Source organism: Ictalurus punctatus, chromosome 2 (genome assembly GCF_001660625.3).
Source record: "Ictalurus punctatus breed USDA103 chromosome 2, Coco_2.0, whole genome shotgun sequence".
NCBI lineage: Eukaryota > Metazoa > Chordata > Actinopteri > Siluriformes > Ictaluridae > Ictalurus > Ictalurus punctatus.
In genome coordinates, this window is record NC_030417.2 from 29,499,274 (window position 1) to 29,523,254 (window position 23,981).

Sequence of the window (23,981 nt, forward strand, 5' to 3'; positions counted from 1 at the left end):
AGATGCAAAAGATGGTTTACAGCTAATATCCCACAGGAAATTGAATTCAGGTGGAAGATTCAACTTTTGGGCCACAGCACAGCGAAAGACAGTCAGACAGGACAAACTCTTCATCATCATCCTCATGTCATCACTTCATTAGTTGATCACTGTATTTTCGGTTTGTGTACACAAAGTAGTAATGGTTATAAGTTAACATCCCTTTCAGCATGGTTCCAGATGTTGCTCTACTAAGGATATGTAGCTTCAGGATCTGTGTATCCATAACTACAGTGTAATTATAGTTAAAGCTACATGCTACTAATTTCCGCCTGATCAGGACTGTGTGGGTGTGTAATGTAAGTGTCAGATTGCATAATGATTTGCAGCGTCTTCTCAGCAACGCTTGGATTTTTAGTCAAGAGTATTAAATGTTGCAGGATATATTTTTGTAGGGACTCAGCTCCTAACATAAATATGGTAAGATTTATTTTTTTTCCCTGCTTACTGCTTGCATCCAGCTGGTTTAAAAAGCAGCTCAAATGATTTCAAATAGGATTATACTACAAGAGTGCTGAGACTGTGTGGAAGCAGTGCAGTTAGTGCTTCCTGTTTAAAACGAGCTTTTATTTCGTAAATATTTAACTTCCTACTAGCACACGCAAAGTACAGTGTACAGGTAAATAAACCAGAGGACTATGTTTTACAGCACATAGACAGCTTGCTTGTCAACGGAAACAGTTGAAAATCGTGATTATATCATCATAGTACAGCCACTCTACGAATTCATTTCACTCCGTCTTGACCACACAAACTACAGGCCTGGAAATCATGTACAGTTAAGGTCATAAGTTTACGTACACCTTCCAGAATCTGCAAAATGTTAATTTTATATTTATATATATATATATATATATATATATATATATATATATATATATATATATATATATATATATATATATATATATATATATTAATGAATGAGGGATCATAAATGTTTAGTAATGTTTAGTAAAACTATTTAGTACTGCCGTGAATTTCACATGACTAGTCCACAAGACTATATATAATAATAACTGAACTTACAATAAAGTTCAACTGTTATTATTTTGTCTTCTGGGAAACATACTATGTAAATGTCCTATGTAGCGTCTGAAGGGTAGTACTAAATGAAAAAAATAAGATCTGTAAACAAGATCTGTAAAGATCCCCCCCACCGGCTCTTAATGTATCGTGTTGCCTTCTGGAGCGTCAGTGAATGTTTGCACCTGTTGTGTAATAGTTGTGTACGAGTCCCTCAGTTGTCCTCAGTGTCAAAAGATGAATCTCAGCATCATATAGCCGCTGTTGGAAAGGGTTCAAATATGCCGAAGATGCTGGAAAACAAAAGAATGTGCAGGACCTGGAGGATTTGTCTGAAGAACAGTGGGCAGTTTAACTACTCAGGACAAACAAACTCATGAAGAACTATCACAACACATAAAAACAGTGGTTGATCATCCAGGTAACGACACACAGTATTAAGAATGAAGCGTATGTAAACTTTTGAACTGGTTCATTTGTGTAAATTCAGTTGTTATTGTGTCTTGTGGATTATCTGTTATGTGAAATAGCTTATTCAGGGCAGAACTTAATGAAAAACAACATGTAATATTTATGATCCCTCTTTTTTTTTTAATTTAATTTTTAACATTTTGAAGATTCTGTAAGGCGTATGTAAAGTTATGACCTCAACTGTATACAAAATGCTAAATACAGTTTTAAGTCTGAATGAATGTAAATTTATTTGGAATTACCTATACTGAACAAGACAACAAAGAAAAATGACAGCTTTTAGGTGAAACGATCAACATCGTTCTTTCCTTTGCAGTCGGGTGTAAGTTGACATCGGAAGGTCCTTCTAATTATTAAAAAAAACGATATAATTTGAGAATAAATTGACCGGGGTTTGAAGTTGCTTCCGGGCTACACGTTAATTAGTGTCATTTTGTCCCTGGTTATTTGCAGAGAGCAGGTGTGTATTATAGGTCCTGTATTCACACACAGTATTCACACCTTCATCCATCACATTGGGTTTTCCAGCCAAAGCTTCCTCTGCTCCTCCTCCACGTGTGACGCATTTGGGTGTAAAGACAGTGGTAAATAATTCCGTGGCGGAGGATGTGCTGTGATCAGGTTGGGTAGCACGTGGGCATAAAAGCGAGAGCTGGCTCAGTGTTTCCTCCACACACTGTCTCTGAGATGGTTCAAGTTTGTGGCAGTCTCACACTTCCAGAACATTCAGCTCATCTCCTGCCTCACCCACGGCAATCTTTATAAACACCAGTTTTAATGTCCAAAATCTAATGGATGAACGCAACGGACAGATTTGGGGGAATTTGACTTGAATAACCAGATATTGTCTTTACTCTGTATTTTTTGTCTTTCCCCATGAAAGACAACACACCATTTCTGATCGTCTTCAATGTGCATTTTATTCTTAGTAGATACTTATGTATCTGCAAACAAACAGTGCAGTTAAATGTGTGCTGCGAGACAAACGTCCTCTCAGATCATTTACATTGACATTTGGTAGGTGTTTCATGCGAAGCAAATGAAAGGTTTTTAGTGGAGCTCAGAACTTTAGCTCTGTATTTTTTGTTCTGTAGGAATGGGATCCTCCTCTTCACAGTGACCCTGTGCTGTGACTCAGTCATTGTGCATCTGCTGTCTCTATTTGTAGCGAGAGTGTATTGGTTAAAGGTCCAGGAATCACTGAAGGTGGAAGCTAGGTTTGGGGATTCTTTTGGCCTCCAGCAGCAGAAGGCTCGTTCGATCAACAAAATTCCTGTAATTTTCAAGATCATGGTCTCGTCTGACTATATCACTTTTTTCCTCTGTAGGCCGGTGCTAATGGCTTATTGCACCACTGAACTCTCAAATGTGTGTTCAGCTTTGCTATGAGGGGTTTATGCACTGCAACTCTACTATAATATCCCTCACCATGTACAGTAGTTCTTGATGGACCTTTCTTGCTGTCAGTTACATTTTTCTTACGCTCTTTCCCATAGACCTTAATGCAGATGTCACTGTTCATATTGAAACCCAGCCAGTGGAGTAGTCTTTGTGACTGAAGCTGTGTTACTCATTAAAATTACTTCCATCTGTTACTTTTGCCATCGTGATCCAAAATCCTGGTCACCTTGGCCTGCTCAGTATTAGAGTACAAACCAAACAGTATGATAGAATGCTTATTTGCTTTGTTGTATCAGGCAGTATACCTGTCTAGAATCATCTGCACTCATTGGGGTTCTCAACACTTGGAAATCACCCGCTGTTGCTGAGGATTGCCCCACACGGACAGCCTTAAGATTGATGAGATTACTGAGGATGGTACCACTTTATGGACTGCACATTGAGATGAACAGTTTTACAGTTCTACACTAGCTTTAGGAGTGCAGTAGCCGTTTTGCACTCGAGTCTCCATCAGTAAACCATTGATAACTTCAACAAAATAGACCTCATGTGAAAACTGTAATGAATTTTCTGTTTACACATTTATACTTTTTGACCATGTAGTACACAGTTATAGAAGGGAATTATTTATCATCGCACTATCCGGTGTCACCCAAGTGAGGATGGGTTCCCTTTTGAGTCTGGTTCCTCTCATGGTTTGTTCCTCATATTGTCTTGGAGTTTTTCCTTGCCACCACCGCCTCTGAGTTGGTCATTAGGGATAAATTTATACATTTTAATTTTATATATTGATGTAAAGCTGCTTTATGTCTCTCCACCCACTTTGCTTTAGATGGGAGGAAATTAGTGGTTAGCACGTTCGCCTCACACCTCCAGGGTAGGGGGTTTGATTCCCACCGTGGCCCTGTGTGTGCGGAGTTTGCACGTTCTCACCGTGCTGCGGGGGTTTTCTCCGGGTACTCCGGTTTCCTCCCCCAGTCCAAAGACATGCATGGTAGGCTGATTGGCATGTCCAAAGTGTCTGTAGTGTATGAATGGGTGTGTGAGTGTGTGTGTGATTGTGCCCTGCGATGGATTGGCACCCTGTCCAGGGTGTACCCCGCCTTGTGCCCGATGCTCCCTGGGATAGACTCCAGGTTCCCCCGTGACCCTGAAAAGGATAAGCGGTGTAGAAGATGGATGGATGGATGGATGGATGTCCATGCATAAAGTTTTCCGAAGACCAACATTAAACCAATTAGAAAGTAATCACGGTTTGAGGTTGTGTGTTACTTTAGTGCTCAGTTTGTTAAAAAATAAAAAATAAATAAAATGTAAGATATCTGTGTTGCCTGTATTACAGAGATTAGTGCTACAGTCCTGTGATTACTTGGGTGAAATTTATGACCTTATTTTATGTCTCGCTTACTATGTACTATTGGTGTCAGCAGAGACTCTGCCACCTTGTGTCCGGTTGTGGAATTATCACTAATGTTTGTCTGCATCACACACACCCACAATTTGAATTATGTGTAGCAATGTGAATCTGAAATCCCAGGAAATATCACACGTTTATCGAGTCTGATCTTACAGTTGGCCTTGAGGTGGAAATACTGCACATTATCTGTCATTTTTAATGATGACACTTTAAGTAGACTCTGTACTGAAATTCAGTAGTGTTACTGGGTTAATGAATGAATTGCACTCTCTCTCTCTCTCTCTCTCTCTCTCTCTCTCTCTCTCTCTCTCTCTGTCTCTCTGTGTAGGCCGGTGAGTATGGCACAGATGAGGATGAGGAGATGAGCCCTATGTTCCCTAATGCTATCGAGGTGTTTGACCTGGCTGAGAGCGAGGACATGCTCTCTCCTGTGGAGATGGACCCCGAGAAACTTACCCACAAGTTTAAAGAGGTCAGTGCTGCCCGCGGTCATTTATCTTCCTCTCGTTCTGACCTCACAAAAGAGATTCAGGTTGAGAGAAGGGAATAAAACGTGTTAATATTTAGGTCAAGAGACTGCAGTGAATAGAAGATGCGCTTTCGAAAAGAAATGCATGTAGAATGTAGAATGTATGAAGAATTCACATCCAGTATAGGACCCGCTGTGTGATCGTTCACATGCATTTGCTCCATCTTTCTCTCTCCAGCTCCAGATAAAGCATGCTGTGACCCAGGCTGAGATCCAGCAGCTGAAGAGGAAGGTCAGAACATCACAACTGTTTCAAGTTCACAACAGCTAGATAATATGATATGATAAAAGGCTTTCAGACAAGATAGTCAAGAGTCTCCGCTTTGTTTTTGCTCTTTCTGTTTTGCAGCTGGCTCATGCCGAGCAGGAAAAGCTGCGTTGGAGGATGGAGAAGGCCCAGCTGGAGCAGACCGTGCGAGAGACGAAGGAACGCATGGAGAAGCTAGAGGGCTACTGGATGGAGGCCCAGAGCCTGTGTCAGGCAGTGGACGAGCACCTTAAAGAGACACAGGCGCAGTACCAGACACTGGAGCGCAAATACAGCAAAGCCAAACGCCTCATCAAAGAGTACCAGCAGAAGTGAGTGGGCAGGAAGTGGAAGGACTGCTTTGGTGGAGATGTGATGTGTAATTCCAAGTGGCAGTGGCGTGTAGTTCAACATGGCTTTGTAGTTTTAAAGTGAAAGATTAGAGAATATTCTAGAGATCACAGGTGCTGTGATGAGCTTTATACCTTGGTTCACAATAGGAAACTCACAAAAACATCACATCACGAGACCTGAGGACATTTCTACCATACACGATGCGTATCACGATATATAATTTAGCTAACAAACTGTCTGCAAAGCAGTTGTAAAATAAACAAAAAACTGATACTTTTCTTTAACGCCTACAAAGACAAAGAAGATTAAGTTTTTTAAAAAATTACCTTACATCAATGGCATCCATTCAGTACTGTTTAATTCGTCTTTTTTTTTTAAACATCACCATATCAGTATATCATTCACGTCATACCATCAGATCACGTCACCATTTATGACGATATCGACATTTTATCAATTATATAGACCCAGCCGTAGTGTAGAGTTCAGTTAGCTGAGTGATGCTGTTAGCATCTTAGCTTGATCACTAAGTTGTAACACTCATACACAGCTCATACTGATTTGCGAGAATGTTCAAGAGTGCCTTGGCACCCTGTCCAGGGTGTACCCTGCCTTGTGCCCGATGCTCCCTGGGATAGGCTCCAGGTTTCCCCGTGACCCTGAAAAGGATTAAGCGGTATAGAAGATGGATGAATGGATTCAAGAGTGCCTTTGCTGTCTTGTTTTTCTTTGTAATGAGCTCCTATCCCCTCCAGTTTTTTTATCCAACCATCACTACAGGTGTTTGCTAGCTAGCATTGTTAGCTGCACAGAAGCTAACATTATATATATTTCTATGAAGGTGATTTATGCAGAGAATGACCTCATATGGCTCATTAAGTGCTAGAGATTGAGTCACTCTGTAAGAACACATTCAGACAGGTTGACGTTTTATACAGACTGTGTTTACAATCATGTCCAGGAGCAGTGTAGCTAATTCCGTGTTCAGCTTCAGCCCCTTCATCAGTAAAAGACTTCTCCATCAACATTTATACTAATTGTATTATTTCATGTCATTAATAATTAATTTTTTTGCCAGTATGGCATGTTTTTTGTTGTTGTTGTTGTTTAAATAGACTGCCGCAGGGGTGATGTATTTTTGTAAGCCAACCGGGAAGATAACATCACCTTGGTTCCGTCGCCAAAAAGCCAGTAGGATTTTTCCATTGTCTTTTGGATTATTGTGGAAAGTACGCTCCGTGACCAACAAAAGTTTATGATTCTTACACGTTTTGTTCTTCACAATAATCTTCTCGAATGAATACAATTTTTATGAAGTTTGAAGCCTAAGTACAATCGCCAGAAGGAAAAAAGCAAACGTTAGGCTATAAACTAACTACACCACGGTCACATGATTTGACTCTGAAAAAAACAGTACAATTGGAAAATACTATAAATTGATAAATCTACAAGTTGGAACAGTTTGCAAGAGCGCGGGTATGAACACGACGAGGGTGTAGTAGATGAGTTTTCCTGTTCGGCGTGATGATGTTTAACGTCCCTGACAGCATCTCTAATCCCATTTAGCCATTTAACCGTGTTTTTTTTTCTTCTTCAAGACATGTAAAAGCTTAACAACATGTCGTTGGGGTGTTACTGATGCATTTTATCTCGTAGGATAAAACGTAAAAATATGTTGAGCTTGTGTTTACCACAGACCTTATTTCAGGCTTTTAACCAAAAACCCATTCAAAAAGCCCATTGAGGATGGAGCCGGAAGTGCTCAAATGCTAACTCATTTCCAGGTTTTAGGACTCATTCCTGCAGGACTCGATAGTAAATCTGGCTGCGCTGGGCGCTTACCGATTTCCGCCATGTTTTTTTTTTTTCTGTCTCGCTAATATGACTGACAGGAGGCCCTTGTAAACACATTATGTTAGAGGCTGAATTTTTCCAAACATGTTTTCTCAGACGCAGAATACGCTTGTTCTGATGCCATTACTTAAACAATCATTTTTACTGTGTATATATTTTATAAGAAAAAGAAATTCAAATGGAGTATTGCAGCTTTAAGTGCAGAAGGCGGTTTGCAGTTAGTGGTCGCAATATAGGGGACAGAGCTAGCAGAATACACTGTGGTGTAAAAGTCAGAACACTGTTGTACCGACAAATACAAATTAGTATAAAAAAAGGTTAAATAGGGTTAGTGTTAGGGTTGGTTGTTCCTATCACGGTTGTTTTAGCACAGGCTAATGGTGTGTGTGTGTGTGTGTGTGTGTGTGTGTGTGTGTGTGTGTGTGTGTGTGTGTGTGTGTGTGAGATGCAGAGAGATCGAGTATCTGAAGAAGGAGACCGCACAGAGGCGTGCGCAGGAGGAATCAGAGGTCGGCCACAAGGAGGAGACAGACAGCCTGCAGGAGAAGGTACAGTGCAAGTAGGAAAGCAAAACTTCATCTCCTAAGGGACTGCATTAAATGACAGATTCAGCCCAAACAAGTTTTTATTATTCAGTTTTTTCCTTTGCACATCAAAACAGATTTTCACCATCCATTAAACAAGTAAAAAGCATTAGTGTGCGTGGATGTGAACAGACGGATCCCTACGAGACATTCTGAAGACACTGAGCAGTTCAGGTTAATGTGAGAAAATCAGTGGAAGAGAAAACGATACTGTCGGAGTCCACTGGCTCATTAAAGAGCTAAAACTCCACAGCATTCTCATATTCCAGTGTGTCAGTGCCTGATGTGTTGCTGTTAATGCTGATGCCTGACAATAGAAAACAACTTTCACTGAATGTGACCGGGTTCTTTTTTTTTTACTGGCCCGTCATCTGAAAAACAAACAAACAAACATGGAAATCAACCTTTGTTGCACTTTTATAAAGATGTACTGCCATCTTGTTCTCTGTGTGCTAATTTCAATAGGATTTATTTGTTTAGTATTTTTTTTTACGGTCTGAATTTTTTGCCTGTTAGTAAAGTAATGCATTCTGTGTGCAATAGTGACTCCTTTTCATATATATATATTTTTAAACATCCCCTTGTTGAGTTGCCCTTACTATTTCTGTTAGCTCACGTTAGGTTTGTTAGATGACCCCTTGGATAGGTGAGCATGGAGCAGTGTGATTCCTACCCCACCAGGCCTCTATTATGCTGCGTTCACACGTACAGTACAGCTATTTTATCGCTGCAAGTTACCAGTCGCTGTACTATGAAGTCGCCAGTAGGCATTCTTACTACTGGTTGCCATAGTAACATGGGTGGCACAACTAGCATTCCACTTTTGACAACAAATCTTGACATTAAATTGAAGGGAGGGAGAGAAAATTCACCAGTGTGTGTATACATCATATCATACGAGATGAAGGAAGAGCAGTGTGAGCTCTTTGCCATTGTGGTGAAAGCACAACCGCCAATTAGCTTAGCTTAGCTCATGGCCTCCTCGGCCGTGGCCTCCATGTTTCCTGGGTCAAGTGTCCGGCTTGTTGCCAAGGTTATTATCGTAAACGAAAACTATGACGGAAATGAAAACTGTCAGTGAAAAAACCTTTTTGTTAACTGTTAAAAAAAGTATTGAAACAGATTTAAGCATGAAATCTTAGCTGCTTTAAAAGAAGTTTTACACATTTATAAAGCCTCCACTGTTGCTTTTTTCCTTCTTTAGATCACTGACTTAGAAACGAAGGTGGGTGCACTCAAGAGCTCCGAACCCTCCTAAACCTGCACAGGAACTATAGAGAACGAGGGAGAGAGCGGGAGAAAAGTCTTTCAGCCCTGGCCGTCCCTCCTTCCTGCATGTTTTCCCCTGTGGCATGCAACAATGGACAACCAAAAGACTGCAAGAAACATTAAAGGGATGTTACTGGGGGGAAAGGGGCGCGACAGAGAAATCATAATGCCCTGCCAGACGTGCGACACAGGCCTGCTCACCTCTAGTCTTCATGACACCCCATGTAATGTAGGACGTTTTTGCTTTCAAACAGTATTCCAATTAGATTTTTTTTCTTCTTCTTCTTCTTCTTTTTTTTTAATGGCCCTATAAAACATTACACAGCTTATTCTTGGCAACTCACTGCACATTTGAGTGACACACGCCACCTGGACCTGGTGCCAAGCGAACTGAGAAAAGAAAAATCCGTACTACAGACTTTTCGGTTTCACCTTTTTTTTTTTTTCCTTTTTTTTGCGTCATCTGTGGCAGAATGAGTCGCTGTGGGTTGTACAGCAGTGTCAGACCAGCTGATGGTGTTTGTATATATTCTTCAGTGTATTTAAAATGCTTAAGCAACGAGCTGTAGGGGAACAGGGGAAGATGTGTGGGTGGGTGGGTGGGTAATTCCAGGGTGCGGACGGGTAACGGTAAAAGTGAACGTATACAAATTTCCCAGTTCTAGACTGGCACAGAAAAATGGCAAACAGGGTGTGACCTTTCGATGTAATCTTTCAAGACTTTACATTTCACACTTTGCTTTCCTCTGGACAGTATTACTGGAAGTGTGTCGTGTGATTCAGACCAATGGGTCACTGTCTCCGGCATTTCCCTCACGCATCAGTCACTATTAGTGTATGAATGAGAACGAGAGGCTGTGTAAGAGGAGGCCTTGTGTGCTTAATTCTACCTTTTTTTTCATTCTTATTGTTTTTATTTCTGCTCACCAGATTATTCTTGCACAGCGTCAAATGAAAGTGCAGTAAATTATATGATGTGCGCTAATTGCCGAGAAATACAGCAGCGACGCTTCATCATCACTTCTTTAGGTTCTTCATTGTCCAGATTTTATTTTCTCACTTATCTAAAAAGTTCAAACAAAAGTCCCGCGGTATTATTTCGTTATTTATATTAAAGCACATGATACGGTAGCTACATTGCGTTATTCTGTAACAGGAAAGGCATGTAGTTATGAGAGCGAGGAATGTAAGCCCGGACCTGCCGATGGATCCTGGGAGTTTCAGGGGATAAACATTATTAGATCAAAAGTAACTTTCTTATCAGTATAATGATAACCGTACAGTCTTTGCAGTTTTTTCGCTTTTTTCTGACGTGATATTGTTGAGCAGCTCTTTTTTTTTTTTTTTTTTTCCAGATATTATTATTGTATTCAATCAAGCGTTGTGAATTTGGGAAACTGGAATTTAGATGGAGTTAAATACGGCTTTTAGGTAGACACTGGCCTTTAATCTGATTTTGGACCAGCCTCTGCAGACGAGACCGCATCTCAGCAATAGCATTAAAGGATAATTCCTTTAGTGTTTTAGAACGAATATGTGTAAGGGCATTCCGGCCAGGTGGCAAACTCCAGACGTTTTCACGTGCGAGATGCTATGTAGTCATTTTTATTTGAAATGAAGACGTGTCTGGGTGACCATCAGCCGGTAATTACTCTGAACTGTATGCGTTTAGTTCAGAACTCCTGGTGTTATCCTTTTACGGATTGGTGTGGGATCTGCTGGAGATATTCTTTCTGTTCGCAATAAGACAGAGGATCTGCTATTGCTATTTGTTTACTCTGAATTTCAGTTAAAACGTGTTGAACATTGATTCTGGAGAGACCGTTTTAGTTCGGGCAGACCGAATGCATTAGCTGTAGTTTTTCCATGGCTTTCCCATGTATGTAATTGAATTCAGTCCATCGCTTCCACTCGCTATGTTTTGTGATAATAAAATGTCTCTTACGATGCAGTATTGAAAGCCACGTCTGGGGGTTTTATCCAACCTTTTAACAGATATTTTAGTGATACAACAATTATTACTCTGCAACAATATATAATGGGCTTTGTTATTGTCAGTAGAGTATAAATAGAGTTTTTTTAATGTGTGGAAATAGATCTCGCGTCATTCACTTGCTCTGGATCCAATTTGAATTTTGTGCACACATGCAAGAAGAATCGTTACAGAGCACACTGCGATAGTCCAGGGTCTGTACTGTATGTATCGAGCGTCCCAGCTCAGCCATGTATAATTTTATCCATCAGTGCGACAAGCGGAACTCATCGTAAAGCAGCGCTTTTACTCTTGAGAGGTTTGATACATAAATACAATCCCTGAACTACCTCAGGTCCATTTTTCTGTCCATTTGGTTTCGTTTAGTTTTTTTTCCCTCCTCCCTGTTCTTTTGAATATTTTTTGCACATAGACAAATAGAACATCACTCATAACTGGAAATAAAAATAAATTGTGTAAATGCATTGTAATGAGTTCGACATGCTACAGTGGGGTTGATTTGATGACAGTCAGCGTGATGTAAGCTTGTCTCTGCTCCAGCTGTGCATAAGTATGATCCACTCAGGTTGAATGAGTATTAAGTACACGGACCTATTCCGGAGAACACACTGGACTCGTTTTTGCGATCACGTCCCAGGAGGACTCTGGAATTCCATTATTATCCACCTTTCTGGTACAAGGATTCGTTCCGTGCTCAGTGTGTCGCTGTTTACTGAAGCAGCAGAACAGGATTGTGTCCTGGAGCATACACATGCTCATTTCGGGTCAGCTTTTGCCTTTTGATAAATGTGATTACTGCAACGGGACCTGATCCTGTATCAGAATTCCTGATGGACGGGCCAGTAAAGATCGGAGCACTATCGGGACGAAACGCAGCAGGACAAGCTACATGCTGAGTGATTATCAGAGCACTGAAACACTAGTCAAACATTCAGAACTTACATTCCATTCGACTTGCTTTTGCGGACGTTGTAACCGACTATGAGGTTCACTTGCTTCTGTGTACAGAGAGGAACTCGTTCCTCATGCTGGTGTAAGGGTGTTACTCATTTTAACGTGAACTAAAACTTGACTCCATTCCTTCACCATTGAGGTTTTGTTTTTTAATTGCTTTGAGTTGCAACCATATAAATAAGAAAAGAAAAAAAAAAAGAATGTTCCATTTGAAAGGAGCGTCATGTTCATCTTGCATAATTTACTGTCATTAATAATAAATGCAAAAAAAAACAATGTGTTGAATAATGAGACGTGAGAATTTTTTTATGCGTGTATGATGCCTCATGCTTGCAGTGGTTAACAGCTATAGCTAAATATATTTAGGGAAAATTTATTATGAGTCACAATATCGTTATAAGTCATTCTGGCACCAACCATAATGACTGAGCAGTTTTGGTATAAAACTCTCGATAGAGTGTGTTATTCACGTCATGAGAAGCAATGTGTATGAATTTAATTTCAGCAATTAATATTGTAGTATGAGGTTTTCATTTTGGTGTGTCGGGGAAAGTTTTAAATTGGTTTAAATCCTATTTTACTGACTGTTCCCAGTTTATTTCTATGGGTGGTTACCGGTCTGACACTAGCTCTGTGCTCACTGGTGTTCCTCAGGGATCAGTTTTAGGCCCTTTACTTTTTAATATCTATTTCTCTCCACATCTGCTGCGATCGCTCGGCCTCCGTCATCACTTTCATGCTGACGATACCCAAATCTACCTTCAATCAAAATCTGGTGAATCCCTGATGTTTGTTTTCTTTTGATTGTATTTCTGAGATGAAAACATGAATGAATAATAATTTTCAGTGCCTGAATAGCGGTAAAGCTGAAGTTATGCTTATAGGTTCCTGTCAGCAAATTCTCAAAGCTGGTCTACTGTCTCTGTTCTAGAGACTCACAGTAAAATGAGGAACCTTGGAGTCATTTTTGTTATCAGCCTTACATTTGATATTACTGTTAAAGCATCCTTTTTTCACCTCAGAAATATAGCACAACTGCACCCTGTGCTCAACTTCTCTGTAGCTGAAATACTGATTAACTCATCCGTTGTCACTCGGATAGATTACTGTAACGCCCTTTTAGCCAGTTTCTAAATCCACACTCTAAACTCCAACTCAAGACCTACTTTTTTAAACTTGAATTTGATTGCTGATGTTTACTTATTATTATTATTATTACTTTTATTTTTACAAAAAAAAATCTCGGTGTACTGCTTATTTTGTGTACAGCACTTTGAGAAGCTGCTCTATAAAATAAAGTACATTATTATTAACACTTAAAAATAATAGCATGAAATCCAAAACCACTGCTAGAAATTATTTCTAAAACACGTACAGTTTGACTCATGAGCTCATCAGAAGAGGCTTTATTTAAGATTTGTTGGGAATTCTTTTTTCTGAGATGGAGGCGGAGCAGTGCCTCCTCCTGACCCGCCTTCCTCTCACCTCACTGGACACAGAGGAGCGCACTGTAAACACGGACTTCTGTACAAAAACCAAAAAAACAACACCCAGAGATTGGAGATTACCCGCTTTAAAAAAAAAACAACAACAACAAAAAAAAAACCAAGAAAACAATAAAAATCCAACTAAAGCGAACACCTGCTGTACAATTCCAGTAAACTGCAAAATAGAAAACAAACCAACAAAAAAAATGTTTTTTTTTTAAATTACAACCAAAGATATTCAACAAAACAATAGTATATATACACATCATGTACTACAGCTAGGAACCAAATAAAAACTGCAATGCAACAAAACCAAGAAGAAGATATGCTGTACAGTTCTTTCATCGTGAACATTAGACTCTCAATCTGTTTAAAATGTACACATATGTTTTTACCTCCTCAGATATACAAAACAAATATTCTCGTTGAACATCCATCTTATTTCTCATACATAAAATAGAGTCTTCATATTTATTTCGCTATTTACATGAACATATGTACATGGAGGCTTTTCAGACAGGCCTCTGCAAAAGATTCTCAGCAGGAAGAAAATCCTGAGAGAGTCGCATCCGAGACGAGTAAAAGCAGCCAGCAGCGGTTAGACGTTTTCCCTGCGGCCCGTCTGAGAGCACGTTTGCTTTATAGCTTATGATGGCTCCGTTTTGGGTTTGGCAAGAGATCATGAACTGTGTGTGAGAGCAGAGCAATGGCCATGGCACTGAATACCACATCCAGGATGTGAAGTCCAAAAGAAACAGGTAAGAGCTTAATTCAGTAGTGGTTAATCAAGCTAACAATTACTGCCTTTGTTAATAAGCAGGAGATCTGAGTGAATTGTAAGAGAATCGAAGAAAACTGAGATACATAAATACAAATATAGTGAAAACTTGCATCTAAAATGAAGCGTAAACCACTCCCTCATATGCAGTAGACTAAATGAGTGTATTTTCTGTGACAAACACTCAATGTGGCTAAAGGCCTCAGCATATTTCATACGGAGACGATGTTTGGATATTTTCCCCGAACAGTGGATGTTGTGCGGAGGTACTCGCCCTGTCACACATAAGAAACCACAGAGAGACAGTTTCAACTTCATTCAACCCTCGTACACGTCGTCTCCGCGTTAAATATGCTGAGGCCGGAACTGATCATGCTGCATGAAGGGGCCGGTCTTGGATTGGCGACTCGTGGTAGAGCGGGTGTGTGTTTAACACAGAGCTCAGAGCTGCAGGGTTACAGTAAGTGCCAAGTGCTTTTGTTGGCTTGCGTAAGAGGGAGGACAAAGTAGAGGCATATTAAAGTCCACGAGGTCAGATTGTCTCATGTTTTAGTTGGGGTTTTTTTTGTTTGTTTTTTGTTTTTTTAGGTGTGTGAGGTAAAAGAGGTGACGTCAAGTCCATAAGTATCCAGATGAAATGTAGTGTGACCCGATCACATTCGCTTCAGTTCCACTGATGGCAGTGCAAACTGGACAGATCTCACAAAATGATGGTGAAAAACAGAAAAAACTATGTCATATATAGGAAAAATCTGAGAAAACTGGACGAACTGATCGAAGATCTTCACTGAGTGGGAAGAAGGAAAAAAAATAAATAAAAAAAAATAAACACTGAGATGTTGCAGAAATGTTACGTGTGAATAAGCGTGCTGTATAACATTTATCTCTGTCCCAAAGTCCAGACTCGAGAAGCAGGAGTTCCTGCTGTATATCCTGACAGATTTCACTACTCTTCCAGCAGTCCAGCTGTGATGGAGAAGCAGAAAGGCTTGTTATGAGGAGGGAAGGGTCTGAATGGCGGGATGGGAGATGATTAGCCCCGTTACATATCTTTGGGCTCGAGCTTGCAGGACATTTCGAAAAGCAGGTTCTGATTGTCGATGACCTGCAACTGGCGCACGTACGCCTTGGTCTGGAGGTGGGAGGGAGACGGCTCAGCTTCCATCACTATGAGGGAGACAGAGGAAGAGAGAACAGATGCAGCGATTCAAACTCCTTTTAAATAATGCATTTGACGTCTAATTACTTACAAAATCTGGCTCATTAACATTCAGATGCACTCAAATACTAAATGTTGTATCAGAAAGACCACAGGAGGTGAAAATGGTGTTGCTTAATTAAGCAAAGCAGACAACATTATAATTATATCATTAACTTTTGTTTCATGCTCACTGTTATCCATTTACACCCCTGTAATGTTTTAGATCACTGATATTTATCTCAATTTTACATGTTTACATGACTCATACATAAGCCATTCGTAAGAACTGACATGAAGCTACATAAGCATTCATAAAGCCTTTCCCAAGTCTGAGGTCAAGTTGGTGTCATCATAATGTTTACATTTTATAACATGGCCACATTGTGAAGGCTTTGACAGTGACAATCGTTACAGTATGTATGTGATCTGAAATATGAATTCCACTTGAGATGATTATATGACAATGGCATGACACTATTTTCAAGAGGTCGACTTATCGATCGGGTTTGCCGTCGAGTCTGTTGTGGGAACGGCCGAGAACGGTCCGCCAGAGGTGAAATAAAAACTAATGACTGACTACGTTTACATGGACAGCATTATTGACCTTATTCTGAATAAGACAATATTGTGATTAAGGTGTTTACATGAGTTGCTTTTAGAATACTCCTTTCATGTTCCTGTTTTACATGTTATAGAACATAGATCGATTAACGGCACACGTCATTATGTCCCACCACGCTGTCCGACGTCCCTCCAGAGTTTCACCTATCATCATACAGTTCATCTTCATTATGGTACCGTATACAGTTTTGGGTGTTTTTATTTTTAATTTTGTAATATAATAAATAATAAATAATGTAATAAATAATAAATAATGTAATATAAAGGAAAATCTAATCACACATGTAAACAATGTGATTTCTCAGACACCTTAGCAGAGGAGTCTGACCTCTAGAACACTGACAGAGGAGACAGCTACAGATAATTAGACTGAGACTGGCAACTGATCATCAGCAGTGACATTGCTTCATTCTGGAGCAAAGCATCTGCAAATGTGCTAAAATACTCAGTCCCACCACAAGGTGGCCACATTGATATAAAATCTCTTAAGCCCTTGCACCAACATTGACAGGTCCATTTGACTGCAGGAGTTCAGCATCCGTTGCTAAGACACACTTAGAGAAAGACAGAGTAGGAGAAAGAGGGAATGTGTTGTGCCTGAGAGGAAAGCAGAGCTATGAATAGCTACACATTGTCCTCTCACATCTCCAAAAAAAAACCTCTTGCAATTCCCCTGTCCATTCACAGCCTGTCAGATTTTTAGTTCTCTGTTTTACACTAATTCAGGACCAGCAATCCCTCGACCAAATCCAAACCGAAAAATCATTCCAAAGCATGTTTGTTTGGTTTTTTTTTTTTTTTTTTTTTAAGACTAATAAGCACAGGTGCGGTTTCAAGCCCCTACACAAACAGCATGTGCTCTTCCCTTTCTTTGCTTTTGGACATCAAGTGCACATTAGACGTGATTACACCGCTATTATCGCCTACATCTGACTCGCATTTGAAAGTTCATACCCATTGAGGCTAACACGGAACTCAGATGTGCTGCAGATTGCTTGAAATGCCAGTGGCCATGATGAGAGGCTTTGGACCACAGTAACTGATGCCCTTTGACATCCTTGCATCAATAATGTCATCAGTGGGTGTTGAAAATTTCATTACAGTTAGGCTGGCATGCGCAATCTGACAGAATGGCTGGAAATGCCCTGCCCTGTACAGTCTCAGGTTCTCCCTGCTCCTCATTAGGGGTGTCACATTTTCACAATTAGTCAGAATATTCAGATGGTTATGGTTGCCAATTTCTATCTATTATACTGTCCATCAAGTTCCTTAGTCCAGTGGTTCTCGTTCCTGACATGTCTGGCTGCAACTCCCCAAAAATGCAGGTTCAATTTAGCATTAGAATTGAGGTTGAATCTCCTCTCTCTGGACTCTTAATACTCCAAAATCATACTAATGTAACCTCTATTCCTCTATGCAGAGGACGCAATGGCATTAAAAACACTTTGGCTGTGTAATCCGCTACCGTTGTAAACATGTTTCTAGGCTAAACCCACTCCCAACACTAGCACGTTGGTAATTTTATCATAAACAATAGCTATCAAACATGGAATTGCTGATCATAACTAAACTATTAGTTATTTTTGGTTAAGTGGTGCTGCAAACTGCCACACTAGTTCGATTTTTCTTGCTTGTTTGTCTGTGTATTGGCTTAGTGTGCCAACTTTCAGACAACCACAACGTGATGTACACTGACATTTACTGAGAAGAATCGTTCTTAAAACTAAAATAAGAACAACTAGGCGATTCGATCCTTTCGTTTCCTTTCGGAAACGAACGTGCAAAGAGATTTTTGTACATATTCGATGCATTCATTCTTTCATCTTCAGTAACCATTGAGGAGTTACTGATCAGGGCTGCCGTGGATCCCAGTAACACTAGGAACATTTCGCGAGGACAATAATGTGTTAAATAGGTAATACATTTTTCCTTCAATTTACTGTGAAGATTTCAGTCAGTAGCACCCCTACCCCTGACACACCAGATCTGGTTTGTTGCTCAATATCCAACCATTTATGAGCTACAGCAGGTATATTGAAAGCAGGCCAAAATAACCTGCCATAAGCAAAACTAACATGATACATGGAAAATAGCATGCAAGGTAATACTTTTAAAAACATAAGATCTTTAACATCCAACAGGAGACTACTCTGAGACGTATTAAGAGAATGAACAAACAGGTTTGATTTCTACACCAAACTGGAAGTGACTGTCTGGATAATTCAGTGGCAATCCCCTTAACACAAACCAATAAGTGTAATCCACTCAAGGGGATGAAGTGGGAAAAGCACTCCAGTGATTAAGCCAGAAGAACACACTTCAGTCAGAGGGACAAGGTTCTGACAAATGTAATATTTCAGCTTCTCAGACAGATCTGAACCAAGAAAATAGCTTCCTTAAAGAAAAAGATGTTTCACATATTTACATACGGAGAGTTTCATTAATAAATGAATGAATAAATATGTGGATCTTTTTTATTTTTTTGCAGAAAAATATATTAACATGAGCATGTATTAACGTAGTGTAAATATTATACTAAATGGTAAATGGTCTGCACTTGTATAGCGCTTTTTTAACCTTAGTGGTTCTACAAAGCGCTTTACACTGTGTCTCATTCACCCATTCACACACACTCACACACTCACACACTCACACACTCACACACTCACACACTCACACACTCACACACTCACACACTCACACACTCACACACCAATGGTAGCAGAACTGCCATGCAAGGCACTAACTTGCCATCAGGAGCAACATGGGGTTCAGGGTCTTGTCCATGGACACTTCGGCATGTGGAGCCACATGGCCCGGGAACCGAACTGCCAACCCTACATGAACAACCCGCTCTACCACCTGAACCACAGCCGCCCCATTTCTAGATCTCTAAGTGTACACATAGGAGATAAGTCCAGACAGAATCCGGTTGAGTGCAACACAAATGGTAATAATTTGTGTAGTCTTCATCGATTGCTGCGTAGCACCACAGTGAACCCTATTTGCTCTCCTGCCAGACTCTTATTGGTGTGTTTCATTAAACCGAGCAGACACAATAACCGTAATCCTCAAATACCATTTGTCAACATTTTATCCGGTCATTTTTTTTTACCCATGATTAACTGGCTCTGTGAGCGAGAACACTACACTGAATAAACTCTGAATGAACTCAATCATCTTGGACATCAGCGATCTGGATTAGGAAGGTGATTTGGGGAAATGATTTACAATCCTTTCATTCCAAAACACCTGAGATTTAAGATTAAAAGATTTGAATGATGTGGAAATAGTGAATGGTGAGGCTTCCACCCCCATGCTTTTATTACATTTTTGTATTTCCTCAGAAATATCACCATTTTCTAAATGTCTGGTCAAAAAAAAAAATCATTTTAAATAAGTGAAGATGCTAAACTAAAAGTTGTGATTGATATACCCTATTTTGCTTTTAACATTAATGTCAAAAAAATGCTTTTTGGAAATATTGTGGATATTACATTTTTGATTTTTTCAAAATAAATTTAATTGCATCCTGCCTGGAAGCAGGTGATTAAGGTGTATAAAAATATATAAATAAATACATACATACATACATAAATAAAAGAAATAAATATTAAACATTTTTTTGTCCCTCTCTTTTTTGTTTCTCTATTTTATATATATATAAAATAATTATATATAGTCCTTAACATTTTTAAGGCATCACTACAGTTTCAGAGCAATCCTGTCTATTGTGATACATATTATGTATTATAGAAATGCCTTTGAGAATCCTCTACCTTATAACACAGCTACTTATCAATGATTTCCCCCTTTTCTTTATTAAAAATGTCATGTCATTTGATATACTATAAACATTATTGTCTATGAAAAGTTAATCCTTCAGTGCTCACTGACAGTTCTCTCTCCTCTATTCGAAGACTTTCCCCAGAAACAGCTTTACACTTGACTGTTACAAAGTGCTGACACTAGAGTCTCACTCCATCAGTGTAATTTGTTACTACAGAAAGGATAACATTAAAATGAGTGCATTAATTACTATAAACACGTGACTGGCACCAACCAGAGCCTTGCTGTTACTAAATATAAGTCTTTACAAGAGTCTCTCCAAAGCTTATATTGTGCTCCTCAGAATATTTGGATTAAAAAAATAGAAGCACACCATTTCTACTTGTATTTCCTGTTTTATAAATTTGTTTATACGTTTCATTTGTGGACAGTTTGATGAAACTAAGACGGGCTTCGTTGGCTGAAAGGAAATAATGGGCGCGGAGGTATAAAGTGTGATTATAGTATGTGAGGCTGAATTACACTGTGCTTTAACAGCACGCGACGAGTTTCAACATTATTGCCTGAGGTGATGTCATGGTTGCCATGGTGCCTCGGCTATTGTTCGTCCGATTGGTTTGATTTGAAATGAAAATATCCGAGCGGGAAATGAAGGTGCTGGGAGCCACGCAGCTGCTGCACACATAAACTGCGCTTTCAGGCTTATCAGGGAGGGGCTGCCTATTACTAAAACCCTACAGTAATGTTACACAATAAACTGTAAACTGTTTTCAGATCTGATTATCACACACACGCACCCACACACACGCGCGTGCGCGTGCACACAAACCAGACCTTCCAATGACACGTGTACTAGAAGCAATTGATTCTATTATGTCAGATGTGTGTAATTTTTGTGTGTGTGTGTGTGTGTGTGTTTTGAAGTGCTGCTTGCTGTTTTGCTGGCCCTCAGGGCTGTGCTGTTCTAAACAGATGGGATGTGGCAGGGTGGAGCAGAGCTCCCCCAAAATTAATCCACTCAGACAGGTGTGTGTCCGAGCATGTGTATGTGTGTGTGTTGTGGGTGGAGCTATGTTCTCCTTTTTACAGTAATTGTTTTTGACAAGTTGGTTTCTGTCTCTGAATGTGTGTGTTTTTTGAGCGAGACAGAGAGACAGAGAGACAGAGAGAGAGAGAGAGAGAGAGAGAGAGAGAGAGAGAGAGAGAGAGAGAGTGAGTGAGTGAGTGAGTGAGTGAGTGAGTGAGTGAGTGAGTGAGTGAGTGAGTGAGTGAGTGAGTGAGTGAGTGAGTGAGTGAGTGTGTGTGTGTGTGTGAGAGAGAGAGAAAAAGATGGAGAGAAAGAGATAGAGATAGATACAGTCTTGGATTACGCTACCTAGCTGAGTACTCCTGTACCGCCTGATGCTCCTCACCATTTCTGCAACTTTATGCTGAGAGAAAAAGGAGAAGAAAGAAAGACATCTTGAAATTTCTGAAAATAGTCATAAAACATGACTCACTACAGATCTGCTGGCAAAACAACAGGGTGTGCATATGCGTCGTCACTCACCATCTTCTCAAAATTAACCAGTTCCCCATGGAAGGTCTTACAGCTCTCATGAAGGAAAGTCAGATCTACAGAAAAAAAAAAGAGAGAGAGAAAAAAGACAAAAGCATGGTAAGGCAATGACAGGTCAGCACGTATTTAGGCCTCTCTCTCTCTCTCTCTCGCTCTCTGCTCTCCTGCAGAACACAAGCATGATGCGCACACATCAGATGAAAAAGTACAGACGGATTAAAAGTGCGATGGCTGTAAAGACACTCGACATGCCATGATCAGCTCAGTCTCTTCAGCACCACTGGATTATTCTGCAAACATGAAACAAAAAAACGAAGGCCAGAAGAACATGCCGAGACAAGCCAATGCATACCACCAGACGCGAATATCTGAATACAGGTGATTCATTACAGAGAGCAACACCGAGATAGACAGAGGGGTTGTTTAGGTCATCCTTGGATAACTCTGTCCCCCTGCATGGCTTTGACAGTCTGGAGCTGGTAAACAGGCATTAAAAATGCAACACTGAGGCACAAACATAACCTCAGCAAGTTCCCAAAGGGACAACATATCTGGAACAGCCACTAAATTTATCAACCGAAGAAACTGAATGATGAACAGTACAGTGAGACTCTAAATTTACAACGTTATAAAATATTTCTGTTCATAAAAGACTGTTTATTTTATCATACATTGGTAATGCAGGTGTAAGAGTCTGGGATCACCATACCTTACTGGGAAATACTAAATAATATTAATAAATAGAAATAATTTGGTCATTTGATCTACGTGCCACGGCATGCCACAGTCAAACGTAAAACTTTCGGCAGCTTTAGAAAATGAGGCGCAAATATATCCATCCAACCATTTTCTGTACCACTTACACTATACAGGGTCACGGGGAGCTTGGAGCCTATCCCAGGTGGACAAGGCGGGGGACACGCGGGGGAGGTACCAACCCAACACACACACACACACACACACTACAGACAATTTGGAAATGCCAATCAGCCTACAGTTCAAGTCTTTGGACTGGGGGAGGAAACCAGGGTACCCCCGAAGACCTAAAATGCTTACTTACACAGTTCATTTTCTCTGTTATTGGCACCACTACCATTAACATTTGGTTAATATTTGATGAATCTTGGCAACAATCATAAATCAATTATTAGTGATTATAATTGCTTTTAAATTCATTATTATCAAAAAAAGGACTGACAACCGGTGGGTAAAAAATTATTCTCATTTTTAAACTGATGTGTAAATAGACTAGGAAGGTGATTTGTCTGGAACTCGATAAATATTACCATCTCTATATCATCATCATTTGCGAATTAATGGTAGGCCTACCCTAGATTCTGAACAAAGCTGCTCATGTATGGATAGGAAACTAAATAGAATCATCACAGCAGATTTAGTGATCAACAAAAGTGAACTCGTTAAGGTTTACTCAGGGTGACACCCCTAATGCAGGAATTCAATGGTGATAATACAGTATTTGAAACATAATTTTGTGGAAAAGTGAGAAGTGTGAAGAAGAGACCTAATTTGCAAGAGAAAACTATTTCAGGAAAATGATCAGGAAGGCTCACATGTGAACAGATTCATTTCCCCCAAAAAAAAGAGATCATAAAGAAATTACTGAGCCAAATGATCTCCAACACACCCTTGGAAGAAAAAATAATGTATGTATGGAAATGTAAAATTCCACCAACTCCATTGAATTGTTTTGTCATAACACAAATGTGTGCATAGCAATTAAAAGGCAGGTTTTAATGGCACAAAGTCTGAACGTGACCAGTATATGTTAATAAAATCTCAGCTTTCAAAAGTGAAAAGACTAAAAGACTCAGACGCAACATTTAATTATGTACCGTCATCAAAATGCAGACTTAAAAGGTTACTTGGAAGTTACAATAACATGGTGAAGAGAATGCATAGTACCCAGACATCAAAATAATAATATTTAGATAATAACAGATGCGAGAATGTGTGTAACCAGTGTTATGTCTGCTGCGCTTCTGTCAACGTTGAGCTCATATCAGAGTCTGATGGTGAAGCTGAACTGACAACGTTCTGGAGGAGAGTCACCAGGGGCTGAAGGGGAGGTGAAACAAGTAAGAGGCAGAGCAGCAGTTAGATTGGACTGGGAAGAAGAACGAACAAGAAGGGTTCTGCTCAATGCATGAGTTCCTGGAGGCATGACTGTTGATTATTCTGTTTTCCAGAAATCAGATGTATCACAGTGAGTGTGGACATTGTAACGAGAAAGCTGTGTGAGCACAGAGTCAGTGTTAGGCCCAGCGGGGCGTGTGCTCCGAGTCTGGCTTGCACAGCACATGGAGAACAGAAAGGTGTTAATTAGCCTAGCTGGGTGTCTGGGTTGCTTTTTAATCAGGCAGTGGCAGGGCTGCCTCAGCAGGGCAAGGT

General features: G+C 40.0%; 2 protein-coding genes across 2 annotated transcripts in view; one reads left to right on the forward strand and one right to left on the reverse strand.

Moving 5' to 3' along the window:
• Positions 1-12,414, forward strand: part of ppp1r9ba (protein phosphatase 1, regulatory subunit 9Ba) — a 52,170-nt gene extending 39,756 nt beyond the window's left edge. The window contains exons 7-11 of the mRNA XM_017491778.3: positions 4,683-4,826; positions 5,062-5,115; positions 5,233-5,462; positions 7,790-7,886; positions 9,127-12,414. Of these exons, the coding sequence (XP_017347267.1) occupies positions 4,683-4,826; positions 5,062-5,115; positions 5,233-5,462; positions 7,790-7,886; positions 9,127-9,180 (579 nt within the window). The 3' untranslated portion in view covers positions 9,181-12,414. The remainder of the gene's footprint in view (positions 1-4,682; positions 4,827-5,061; positions 5,116-5,232; positions 5,463-7,789; positions 7,887-9,126) is intronic.
• Positions 12,415-13,529: 1,115 nt separating this feature from the next.
• rapgefl1 (Rap guanine nucleotide exchange factor (GEF)-like 1) overlaps positions 13,530-23,981 on the reverse strand; it is a 51,477-nt gene continuing 41,025 nt past the window's right edge. The window contains exons 14-16 of the mRNA XM_017491787.3: positions 21,564-21,628; positions 21,390-21,444; positions 13,530-15,570 (exon numbers count right to left, since the gene is read on the reverse strand). Of these exons, the coding sequence (XP_017347276.2) occupies positions 15,446-15,570; positions 21,390-21,444; positions 21,564-21,628 (245 nt within the window). The 3' untranslated portion in view covers positions 13,530-15,445. The remainder of the gene's footprint in view (positions 15,571-21,389; positions 21,445-21,563; positions 21,629-23,981) is intronic.